The 12,246-nt window shown below is 46.2% G+C and overlaps 1 protein-coding gene across 1 annotated transcript; it reads right to left on the minus strand.

Annotated features, from left to right (window-relative positions):
* Positions 1-1,417: 1,417 nt before the first annotated feature.
* LOC113031055 (hepatitis A virus cellular receptor 1 homolog) lies at positions 1,418-10,416 on the minus strand. Its single transcript, XM_026182923.1, has 7 exons — positions 9,422-10,416; positions 7,420-7,761; positions 6,978-7,046; positions 6,610-6,671; positions 4,673-4,757; positions 3,116-3,143; positions 1,418-2,208 (listed from the first exon to the last, which is right to left on the minus strand). The coding sequence occupies exons 1-7, from the start codon at positions 9,453-9,455 to the stop codon at positions 2,064-2,066; spliced, it is 765 nt and encodes a 254-aa protein (XP_026038708.1). The 5' UTR covers positions 9,456-10,416; the 3' UTR covers positions 1,418-2,063.
* Between the last annotated feature and the right edge of the window lie 1,830 nt (positions 10,417-12,246).

Genomic DNA, 12,246 nt, shown 5'->3' on the forward strand with positions numbered 1-12,246 from the left:
GAAACGATAGATGTTTTTATATCGTCATCCGATATATATGGTTATATGAACAGCCCTACTATAACCTAGTAAAGTATAAAGAGTAAATGTACTTAGTTACCTTCCACCACTGAAAAGCTTAATTTCCAGGTTACTTAGTTCTTCTAATTTAAGCAACTCAAGTTTAGTCTGCTTAATTTTTCTAACTAAGCAGAAGTTCGTTATTGATGTAAACAGCAGTGCAGGTGAGGGTGCTGAGCCTGAGCTCCAAACAGATAAACAAGCTTCATCCTTACACGACCGCCACGTGTCACAGTCAGGAGGGCGTGCTGAGCCAACCAGAGGAGAAGAGAGCCATTGGTACCACATCAGGTATGCACGGTCAATTGCTGGGTGCCGAACAGCACGCAAGTAGTTTCAGTGACAACTTTTATTTTCACCACAAGTGTTCACAACTGGAATGTGAGTTTCACAAATGCTAAATACAACAACTAAACCATAGAGCTTTATGCAGCCTGAGCTAAGTGAGCAATCTGGTCATTCGTCAGTGGAAAACAGCTGCTCCGAGGATTGGGCTGGAGGGAGAGTCAACCTGGGTCCGGGGAAAGGGTCAGAGTCACTGAATATAGACGTTCAGGTAGGGTTTGGGAGGAATATGGGCAAGCTGTGAGTTAGCGCAGGTGGTCTGTAGTGGCAGGGAGGCAGGCAGGTGAACGGGGTGAACAACCCGTGGGACTGGCAGGTGGTCCAGCGTCCAGATGGGAGCTCTTCGGCAGAGATTTGCGTCCAGCAACTTGATGCGTGGAAGGGTTAGCTGAGAATCTGCCGAAGAGAGGTTGCGTACGCTGGCCTTATGAGTCCCCGGCTTAATCACCCACAGGTGCGAGCAATCAGCAGAACACAGAGGCCCCTCCCAGCAGTGGAGATGCCGGCTCAGAGGGAGACGCACTAGCACACCCCCGGACCATGACACGCACAAAACACACCTGCACCTGCAGCACAGAGTCCTCCAGCCGGGGTGTAGCTTTGAGCCTGTGGCCTGATGGGAGTTGTAGTTCTTTCACAGGGTCTTCTCTCTTAATCAGAGAATCAGTGATCTGAGGAGGAGGCTCCATCTGTGAAGATAGCTGATCACTGAGGTGGTGGAGGAAAAAATGCAGCAGTACAGAGCCGTTCTCCTCCTGCAGGGGGTGCTGTGGTGTCTTCAGCCTGAGCGGGTGGAGCAGGAGAGCTGGAGATGAACTTCCTGAGTGAGCTGCTGGGCATGAAGGTGGTGCTGCTGCTGGAGCAGAGAGTCTTTACAGGAGAGACAGGGGGAGGGCGTCGCCATGATGGTGATGTTGGTGTAACGCCATCATGGATGAAATAAAGCTCGTGTGCTTTTTTCTGACATGTCAACTTTTTTTCCCCTTTCAGAAACAAAGACGTCACATCTGAGCTGGATCAAAGGAACAAATAACGTTTATTACTGTCGTCATAGCGATCTTACAAAATTGCATCTTTACCCTAGTACAGGTGTGGGGTTCTCACGCGTAACTCCGCCCCCATGGCTGTGATTAGAGATATTACAGAGTCTTTTTTAATCATAGTCAGTCCATCAAACAGCCTGAGCTCACAGCACAGCTGAGTCTGTGTAGCTGCAGGTCATCTGTCCGGCCAGCAGGTGGAAGCAGCGTGCAGAAGAAGAACTGAGCGCCCAGGTTACCAGTCAGAGGTAAACGTGTTTCAAGGAACAGAAGAAGAGTTCAAACCAACCTTTAAAAGTCCTCCAAACATTTTATTAAATTAAATCTGAAAAGCCAGGAAACCTCACCAAACCTTTCACAATAAAAGCTCTTTACATCTTTATTTACATGTTAGCACCTGCTGTCTGCAAACCTTCAGCCTGAAGGCGGGGTTAGTCACCTGGGACCACAGCTGTAGCTCTCTGATTGGACGCTTTCAAAGCAAAGCGTGAGAGCAAGGCTATCTTCCTAAAATACTGGAGGCTTCTCAGGGCAAAGCTGTTGTCTCGTCTGTCCGCGACAGAGCTCGTCATCGTCCTGCCTCCAGACTCTGCGGATGAGTGGGTGGAGCCTCAGAGCTCAGGGGCAATTCTCGTATACGCCTCCCTCACCACCATCCATCTGGTAGATGTTGTCCACGGCGGCGGGCTGAGCGTGCAGCTGCAGAGTCGACGACGTGGGGTTGAACCGCACCGAGTCGCTGATATGCCGATGCTGCCGAGGACTGAGACATGAGAGCGAGAGTGTTAGTCAGCTGACCTTTGGCTATAGAAACATTAATGAGATTACTCTGACTGCAGGAGATTATAACATCCTGCAGAGAAGCTCCAAAATAAAACGATTTGCTGCTTCTGTCACATTTTATTATAAACCAAATATTAAAAAATATGATTTAATTTTATCCACACATCTAAAACTCTAAGCTGCTGATTGAATCTGTTTCCTGCTTCCATCCTCATCATGACTCAGATTTTCCAAAGTAAAAGCCTCAGACTTGACTCAAAGCAGTGTGAAAGGTCACTTCCTGTTCGTGACTCTGATTATGCTGCAGTTCAAATGAAGCATTAACGAGCAGTCGTGTTAATGATGATGATGAAGGACCTTCCTCCCCATGCTCTGAGGCTCCAGTGCAGCAGTGATGGAGCTGGAAACACTGAGGCTGTGGATCAACCACACCCACTCGTGCTGGAGCAGCTCTGATGGACTCGGCTCACAGTCGCTGAATCACAAACCAAAGATCGAGACAACCCGTCCCTGTAAACGGCAGAGCTTTGGTAGTGTCGCGCTTGTTCTTGAGTTTGGACGCCATAATGGCGGACTGTGTTCAGGGCTTTTATGGACGGTGTTTCTAGTAGCGGAGGGGTGGAGGGTGTGGTGCTGCTGTGGGTGAACATGAGGCTCTGACACGGGCGTCAGCTCGAAATGATTCCACTCTGATGGGCCTTAAAGGTCGAGCGAGCCGCCGTTGGCTGGTTTGAACTCTGTGGTTGTCTCACCTCTCAGTTTCAGTCTGAACACGCGATGAAGGCTGAGAGATGATGAGTCACGACTTCTCAGCAGCGCCCGCGATGGTCGAGGTGCGGAGACACGTTAGTTACTCAGAAACACAAAGATAAGGATCGTGCACTCACACTGTGTGGAGGAGCTTCAGTCTTCTCACTGCAGAGACACAAAACAGCAGAAACATGTTAATGACGAGACGTTTGTGACATAAAAAGAACAAAGCACACAAATCAGCACCAAGCCGAGCGACCGAGCCCGACGCGAGAAACACAAAGACCAACACACTGAGACGCGCTCCTGATGATCAGTGACCTCGCCTGAAACATCCAGACACCGTCGCTCTGTGAGGGCGGCGAGGTCAACGCTGCCGACGCCATGTTGGGTCCAGATCACAGCTCACGAAGAGCTGAATGAGCGCAGAACGTCGTTCAGTTTCTTTATTTTAACGTTGTTTCCTGTCTTACATGCGCGCACAGCAGCAGACTGCAGCTAGCTTCATGCATGCAGCAGATGCTTCGGCCCGTGGGAGGACCAGAGGAGGCCCTGACACGCACCTTCATCTGGACTTTAACATGATTCACTGCAGAAATGATGAGTCACGTCACACGGACGTGTTCGCTAATGCAGCTCAGCGTTTCCATCAGAGCTGCTGCTACAGAGCGGGGGCGCTGACGTCAGCACGAGGGTCTACCGCACGATTCTCAGTAATGATGAGCGATCCAGCCCACGCGCTCGCTCTGCGGCGACACAGACCCGAACATCTGGTTCTCAGGAGAAGGCGGAGCTCCTCGGGCGTGTCTGCAGAGGTGAAGCTCGGGAACAAACTGTTGAAATGTTCACACCTTCAGCTCGGCCTCCGCACCATCTCAGCGGTCTCGCCTCCTGCAGGGGGCGCTGTGGTGTCTCTAAGCTTCCCTCTCACTGGAGCTCCATGTTTGTGTTAAACAGTCTGGTTTCAGCGCACTCTCTTGTCTCCGAGACATCTCCACGCCATCACAGGTGTGCAACACCTGTCCACTCCTCATCCTCTTGTCCTTTTGCAAGGCTCCATTAAATATCCAACGATTATTGTACAAAAATAAAAACAATCAGCTGATCTGAGAGGACCTGACCAGGATGCGTCCCTGTTTATTAAACCGCGCTGCGTCACATGACCTCCATGTTTCCTGTCTGGCTCAGCTAAAAACACCAGATCATGGACGGGGAACTTCCTCTTTGTCCTCCTTTACTTTGTGCTTCTCTGCTCTGGCTTCCAGTTTCCTACAGGATCAAACTTTTAGCCGAGCCCCTTCATACCTGTCTGAGCTCCTTTCATGCTCCAGAAAAAGCAGGAGGTCCAGCTCAGGATGAATGCTGTCCGTCCCTCGGACTAAACTCAAATCTCGTGGCGATAGAGCCTTCTCTCTGGCAGGTCCCAGACTTTGGAGTAGTTTCCGCCTAAATATTTAAATCACTTCTAAAGACACATTTTTATACTCTGTTCTTTAACACACTATGACCATTTGGTCTTATTCAGTAGTCTTAGGTTTTGTTTTATTCTCTTATTGTCCCTTTATGTTTATTGTTTTACATTGTTTCTGTTTTAATGGCATCATTGTTGGGCACTTTGTGCAGCATGAGCTGTCTGGAAATGTGTATAGACAAACTTGACCTTGTCACTGTGAGGACAGTTTGACTAAACTCACCCAGGAGTCCTACGATGGCGAGCAGAGACACCAGCCCCAGCAGGACGCAGACGACCACCACCATCAGCTGACCGCCGTCCTCGCCCTGTAAACCCAGAAAAACACCACATGACTCTGTCACAGGGAAGCTTCACCTTCTGTAATGCAATCAGCAGAGAGTTCGTCTGTTTGACTGACTACTCTTTGGTCTCACAGCATTTATTCAGATAACACTTTTATATTTGGTGCCTTCTTTCCCAGCATGCATCTGGCTGCCACAGTGAAGTCAGTGCGATGGCTTTAAAAAGCTCAACAACACAATGAACTTGTATTGATCCACACAAAGTTCAGTGTATTTCCCATTTAGCCTCCTTACCCCTCAGAGACTGAGCACAAAATCACTACAAGCTCATGTCCACCTGCTGCCCCTGGACAGGTGTGGTAAAAGGTTTGACTCCACCTATGTCGTGTTATTCAGTATCTGTGGTGTATAAATAGCCCTGCTGCTTCTCTGATTATCAGGTGGTCAGTGGGTTGGTCTTGTTTGTGGTTTTCTGGTCTCACTCTCTTGTTGTCTAAACTGCTTTTGTTTCCTCTTGTTCTTGTTGCAATTCTAATCATTGCATATTAGTACCATATCACCCTATTAGAGACCTTGTAGTACCATATCACCCTATCAGAGCACTTGGCTCTCACACTGCAGGCCTACTTGTTGTTCCTAGAGTATTTAAAAGTAGAATGGGAGGCAGAGCCTTCAGTTTTCAGGCCCCTCTTCTGTGGAACCAGCTTCCAGTTTGGATTCAGGAGACAGACACTATCTCTACTTTCAAGATTAGGCTTCAAACTTTCCTTTTTGCTAAAGCATATAGTTAGGGCTGGACCAGGTGACCCTGAATCCTCCCTTAGTTATGCTGCAATAGACGTAGGCTGCCGGGGATTCCCATGATGCATTGAGTTTTTCCTTTCCAGTCACCTTTCTCACTCACTATGTATTAACAGACCTCTCTGCATTGAATCATATCTGTTATTAACCTCTGTCTCTCTTCCACAGCATGTCTTTATCCTGTCTTCCTTCTCTCACCCCAACCAATCACAGCAGATAGCCCCGCCCCTCCCTGAGCCTGGTTCTGTTGGAGGTTTCTTCCTGTTAAAAGGGAGTTTTTCCTTCCCACTGTCGCCAAAGTGCTTGTTCATAGGGGGTCATATGATTGTTGGGTTTATCTCTGTGCGTATTATTGTAGGGTCTACTGTATGATTAAAGCGCCTTGAGGCGACTGTTGTTGTGATTTGAGGCTGTATAAATAGTTTTTATCAGCTTGTCAGTTATCTTTAAGTCGCTCTAATCTTTACAAATACTGTGTGTGTGTGAAAAAATAATTAATTTTATATATAAAGAACCAAGAAATACTTTTTTATCTCAGGTTCTGGTTTGGACTGTCCAATCACACGAGGCCGCGTTAGCAGCAGTGTGAGGTACAGACAATCCAAATAACGTGATCAGAAACATTTAAGACACAAACTGACATGAATACAATTTACTGCTTTTTAAGATATAATGTGAGACGTAAGGACCCACAGACACCTGGGAGCTGTTTATTCATGTAACTCGATGAGGGTCGCTCACATGGATCCTGCTGCTGGATGTAACTCTGTGAACCTGCAGGGATTTCATACACTCAGAGGAAAGACTTCTACAAACAGCTGGAAGCGTGCAGGATTATTGTTAGGATGATTCTCACTGTTCACATCCTCAGTATGAAATATGTGGGGTGATGGTAACAGCAGCAGGTTTGACACAGCTAAGGGAGGACGTAACTCCATTAGGTTTAGCGGTTATAGATCGCAGTGACTGCAGTGTTTTTAATGTGAAACTGTCTTTAAGGATGTGAAAGTCCCGACACCCTGACTTTGGTCGTTCTCAGCGACTTCATGTTTTCATGGTGTTTTTCTTTCCTCACCTCGCTGCTGCTCGTCATGGTGGAGGGCGAAGTCAGGAGGCTTTCTGCGGAGGTCATGTGACCTGCAGCATGAGGAAGCGAAAGCAGAAGATTTTAAGACAGCTGTGTCAGCAGCAGCATGATGTCATGATGATTTAATTTTAGCCTCTGATTCTTTATTCCAGAAACACACTGAGTCTGAGACCAAACAGTTCCTGTCACTTTCAGTCTGATTGGACAAAAATCAGGAAGCGATGCTATAATTATGTGACGACTAATAAAGTTTGTTCCACAGAAATGTAAACGATCCTCTTTCCTGTCATCTGTGTTTGGTCCTGACAATCATGTGTTACTTCATTTCTGTCATCAGCTGATTAATCACAGGTCACCTTCAGAGGCTGCCGTCGGCTCTGTGGGCGTCTCTGAGTTTGGCGCCGTCCATGTGGGAGTTTGTGGCGCTGAAACAGATCATTGACATGACGTCAGCACACTCTGCTTCAGATGAGTCTTTGTAATGAGAGGATCAGCAGGTGAGAGCAGTTAAATGGACACGTCTTCAGAGAGCTGCAGCTTCCTCGTGATGCTATTATCAGGAAACTAAAGCTAAACAGAGATTTCTTTATTTAAACACGACTCGAGTCACGACTTCATGATGCTCAAATGAAAAGAGGAAAAGGAAACAGCCCCGAGGTTAGACCTGGTCGACGTGCTGATTTCTGAACAAGGACAACTGTGTGAGGAAGACTCTCTTCTCACTGTGTAGACTGAGACGAAGCTGTAGTTGCTATGATACCAGAGTCCGATGGTTCTGGTGTTGTAATAATTCCTCACCTGTGGCGACGCTCAGGTCAAAGTGATGCTTCTCATCGTTGAACCAGCCGGGTATCTCCACCCTGCAGCCGTATCGTCCAGCGTCTCCCTCTGTGAGGTTCATGATGGTCAGAGACACGTCTCCGTCCTCCAGTCGGCCCAGCAGCTCATACCTGCTGGAAGCTCTGGTTGACACTCTGAGTCCATCTGTGGAGATCAGCGGATTGGAGCAGCCTCTGGTTGGTATTTCTCCTCGCTGCCAGCACACTGACAGAGCGCCGTGATATTTCCTGTCATATTTACAGGGCAGAGTGACGTCCTGACCTGTGTGACCTTTGACCCTGCTGCTGTCACATTCACAGACTGGAAACAGAAACACAGGAAAGCTTTGTTACATCAGATCCAAACTCTGCTCAGGGCTCAGATCAGGTCAATGTCATATCATCTTCACTGGTTTTACTGGTTTAACTGGGTCTGAGAGAGTAATTTCGAAACGGGGATCAATAAAGAATAGATTATTATCATTATTAAACTGGCGTTTTAATCGATACCAGTGCCTGATCAGTTTTATAGATTCTGCTTGTTTGGCAGTTTGATGTCAAAGTTTAAAAGAGAAGGTCAAAGGAGCTTGCAAAGAAAAGCGTCTGGACTTCTTTAAGTTGCTTGAAGACGTTTTAACTCTCATCCGAGAAGCTTCTTCAGTTCTAAAACCAGAAGTTTAGTTCAAAAATCATCCCCTATGTAGCCGGTGTATCAGAGAAACTCAGGAGAGTCTTCTCCAAGCACGACATCCTGGTTTCAGACCCAGCAACACGCTCAGACACAAACTGGTTCATCCCAAAGATTACAAGACGAACTCCCAACTCTTGAGCCACGATCGCCCTTTCGCCTCCTTTATCTTAGTGTCCTCGATTACTTTCAACTCTGTCTTGTTACCCTTATGTTTCCTTGCTCTCGGATCACCTGCTGCTTCCATGTAAAGCTTCAGTTTGTTTCTCTTCTCTGTATGTTCCCTTTGTTCCTTCGGTCTTTAGGTATTCAGACTCTGCTCTTTGTGTGTTATTGGAGTTATTAAAGGTTAGTTTTGTCTTTGACCTCCAAGACTCAAAAACAACACATAAGGATGAGAATCATGGAAAACAAACCCAGATGATGTTTGTGAAGCCTCAACATGAACATTTCCATCGTCACCGTGGAAACCAAACATGAAAAGCAGGAGGTGGATGAGACTGAAACAACTTGTCAGTCACAGGTTTTTAGCCAATGAGCATTTCCAGGATAATCCTCCTCTCCGACACATGGAGTGACCAAAATCTACAAACTACACGTTAAATTAGATTAAATATGAAAACAGTGACTGAGTTCACACTCATCAGGTCGGGGATCAGCCCCAGGCCCCCTGCTGGTCATTAGAAGAATGCAGGTTTAAGACACATTTGGCTTCACTTTTTAGAAATCCAAGCTCCGTCCAGCTTTGCTCTCTGTCAGCTCACCCAGGCTCAGCGCCAGAGAGACTTTGACCTTTAGATGAATTCTCACACAGCTACAGATATGACAGAGAGAAGAAGACGTTTATCCACCGTAACCCTGGAGAGGACGGCAGTGAGGTTTAGACCGCCACTGACCCTGTCCCCCCGAGGTTGTGACAAAATCACTGCTTTTTGTTCATCAGTGAAGAGATGTCAGAGATCAGTTTCAGTAAAAAAAAGACCTTTGGGGTCATCTGAGGTTAAAAGGAAGCACACGGTGAACCAGCTGTTATCGCTGGGTAACATGACGGTTAACAGGTTTTCATTCTCGTTGTTAGCCAACCCTTCAGGAAACCCAGCTGTGCTGACGGGGAATCGAGTTTTCACACAACTATAAAACACATCCACCATGTGAGGCAGAGAGATAAAAACAGCAAAGTTTCACCAGCAGCACAGCTGAGGTGGATCCCACGTTTTCAGTGATGATGAAGGTTAAATAAAGACACCAGACAAATAAATCTCAGGATCAGAGACAGTGGAAAGGTGCAGGTTACCTGTGAGCAGCGCCAGCAGCAGCACGACCTTCATGACGAAGCCCGAGTGACTCGTCAGAGCTCGCCAACAGCCTGCGAGTCATCACAGCTGCACGCTGCAAAAAATGATCCTGAAACCACAAAAACAGAGAGGCGGGGCTCCTGACACAATCTTTACTCAAACAGTTAATCCACGGATTCGACTCCAGATTATTTCCTTTACAGTTCAGCGTTTTGTTGACATTTAGCTCCCTCTGTGGTTATCATCCTCACCCCCTCGTGTCCTCCATGTTTTCTTCCTTTACGTTTTATAGTTTGTTTTTTTCTGGAGGTCTCATGCTTTGTAGCGCTGTGGTTCTTGTTGTACTTGAGTTTATGATTGATGCACTCTGTTCAGTGTAGCCTGTGTAGTATTTATTCTTGGAGTTATTTCCTGTTTTATTTTGGTAGTTGGCTTTCTTCTGTCTTGTGCTTAGTTTTACTTCCTCCCCCGTCTGTCGCCCTCCTGATCACCCCAGGTGTATAAATAGTCCTTCCCTCAGTCTTTGGTTCAGTTTGTTGCCTTCGTTGGACTGTTATTGGGCCGGGCCGTTAACCAGATTAACCAGTCAGGAGCAGATTATAGAGCAGAGATGGTGGTTTCGCAGCACAGCGACCCCTGAAAGCTGAGCTGAGAACGGTCACAGACAACAACAATAAAGAAACAAAAATAGTTTTGAGTTCAGTTTAAGTCCTGAGTCTTTGTGTCCGTCCCTCTCGTCTTATGCACATAGAACAAACGTCTGAAGGTTGACGTAAGCATGAAGGTGGTGCTGCTGTTCAGATGAAGCTGACCTCAGACGTTTGCTTCTGTCTGCTCTCAGAACTGAAGCCACAGTAGACGCCAGACTGAAGCTTTGAATCCTCAGAGTTAAACCAGCAGCATTGTTTCGCTTAGATTAATCAAAAACAGCTATTTACTAGAAATGAAACCTTCAGAGCTCACCAGGGGCCGCAGGCCACGCTTTGTGAACCACTGATGTGAAAAACATTAAATATGATATTTCAGTCATTACAAAACATGTATTATAGTATTTAATTAATAGCTGCAGTATTTATTGTGTATTAAACTATTTTATTGTCTACAGAGAACATTTAATATCTATTCTGTGTACATTTGTAATATTTTATGCAGAATTATGGTTTATTTACAGTATTTTCTTGCATCTTTCAGTGTTTCTGCAGCTGAGCAGGCAGAGCTGAGCTGCAGTCACTACTTTCATGGTTAAGTTACTAAACTTCCGCCTCACAGACAGCAGGATGACTACGAGGGGGAAGTTTTCCCCCACAGCACAGCTGAGTCTGTTCAGCTGCAGTTCATCGATCAGCCACATGGTGGAGGCAACGAGCATTAAACAGGAGTGAGAAACACAAGAAGAAGACCTCACAGTGCGGAAGAAAAGGTGAGTTCCAACCGACCATTAAAACAATTAAATTTGCAGACTCATTTGTACTGTTGAAAGTGATTATTTAACACCTCAAGCCTTAAATAAAGGATTGTTTAAGGCTTCCAAGCTTGAGGTCCATACGGTACATCTCAAGGAATCAATTTTCTCACTTAACGAGATTATAAAAGATGCCAGAACTGAATATTTTGCTTATCTAACAGCTTCAAAAAAGAAAAATCCCAGAGTATTGTTTGAAACAATTAAAAACATTGTCTCTCGTGATATTCCTCATGTACCAGTCTATACTAAATCTCATTGTAATGACTTTATTTTAATTGAATTGATTGATTTACCTTTATTAGTCCCACAAGGGGAAATTTCATAAGGCTGCCGACCTATTGCACGCAATGGCGGCGCCATCTTACCCTCCGACCATACATACATGACACAAAACATCACATGGGGAAGACAGGTCAGAGAGGTATAACAATGGAAAATGCACCACATGAGGAAAGATAAGGAGAAAAAAATAACTCCCCCAGACTGAGCTCCAACAGTTTGAGAACAGAAAAAACACCTCTGCACACGAAACACCTATCAATACACAGCGTTGGGGAGTAACGGAATACATGTACCGCCGTTACGTATTTAAAATACAAAATATGAGTAACTGTATTCCGTTACAGTTACTGTTTAAAAAGGTGGTATTCAGAATACAGTTACTTTGTTGAAATAAATGGATTACACTGCGGTACTTTCCTGTTTCATATTGTCGCGGGTCAGGACTGTTTGGGTTTTGTTTGACAGCTACGTTCTGTTGTTCCAGGCGGCAGCAGCGTTACGGTTGCCATGGTTACAGGGCGACGCTCTCTCTCTCTCTGCGACTGTGTGTTTCCTGGGTGAGAGAGGCCTTTTCGTTGTTGTTGTTGTGCTAAGCTAACAGGCAGAATGCTACAAGCATAGCTCTAAAGAATGTAGCATCATGGGCAGTGTAGTCCGTGCTGCAGGGAGAATGGACTGCCATACACGTTATGGGTCTGTGAGCGCGAGGAGGGAGAAAAAGGAGAGTGGAAAAGTACGAGTTGTCATCGAGCAAAAACGGGAGCTGGAAGCATGTAAATATAATAATAACCACTTCAGCCAAGAAGAGAGCCTGACGAGCCCAGTTGTAAGTAAGCTATTAAGACTGGACTGTACACCGTGTTCCTGTTTTCCTCCAAAAACAATAAGTTCCGTTGGAGCAGCCTTTCAACGCCTCTCTCTGTCTCTCGCAAGAAAAGTTGACCCAGACAACAAAGTAAAGCTAGTTTTCGGCTACGAGCCGACAGGGACCCCGCCGTATTAGTCAGAGGTCCCTTTACTACAGTTCGGAGTCGCGGACCTTCAGTAATAGTAATAAATCACACAGCAATAGTACAT

The sequence above is a fragment of the Astatotilapia calliptera genome, chromosome 10, assembly GCF_900246225.1.
Source record: "Astatotilapia calliptera chromosome 10, fAstCal1.2, whole genome shotgun sequence".
NCBI lineage: Eukaryota > Metazoa > Chordata > Actinopteri > Cichliformes > Cichlidae > Astatotilapia > Astatotilapia calliptera.

What these genes read in the sequence shown, in the direction of transcription:
- LOC113031055 (XM_026182923.1), bottom strand. Translation starts at nt 9,455, where the DNA reads ATGAAGGTCGTGCTGCTGCTGGCGCTGCTCACAG. An exon ending in CCATGACGAGCAGCAGCGAG is followed by an intron (nt 4,758 to 6,609) that starts GTGAGGAAAGAA and finishes CTGGGTTTACAG; the next exon opens with GGCGAGGACGGCGGTCAGCT. An exon ending in CGCCATCGTAGGACTCCTGG is followed by an intron (nt 3,144 to 4,672) that starts GTGAGTTTAGTC and finishes GTGTCTCTGCAG; the next exon opens with TGAGAAGACTGAAGCTCCTC.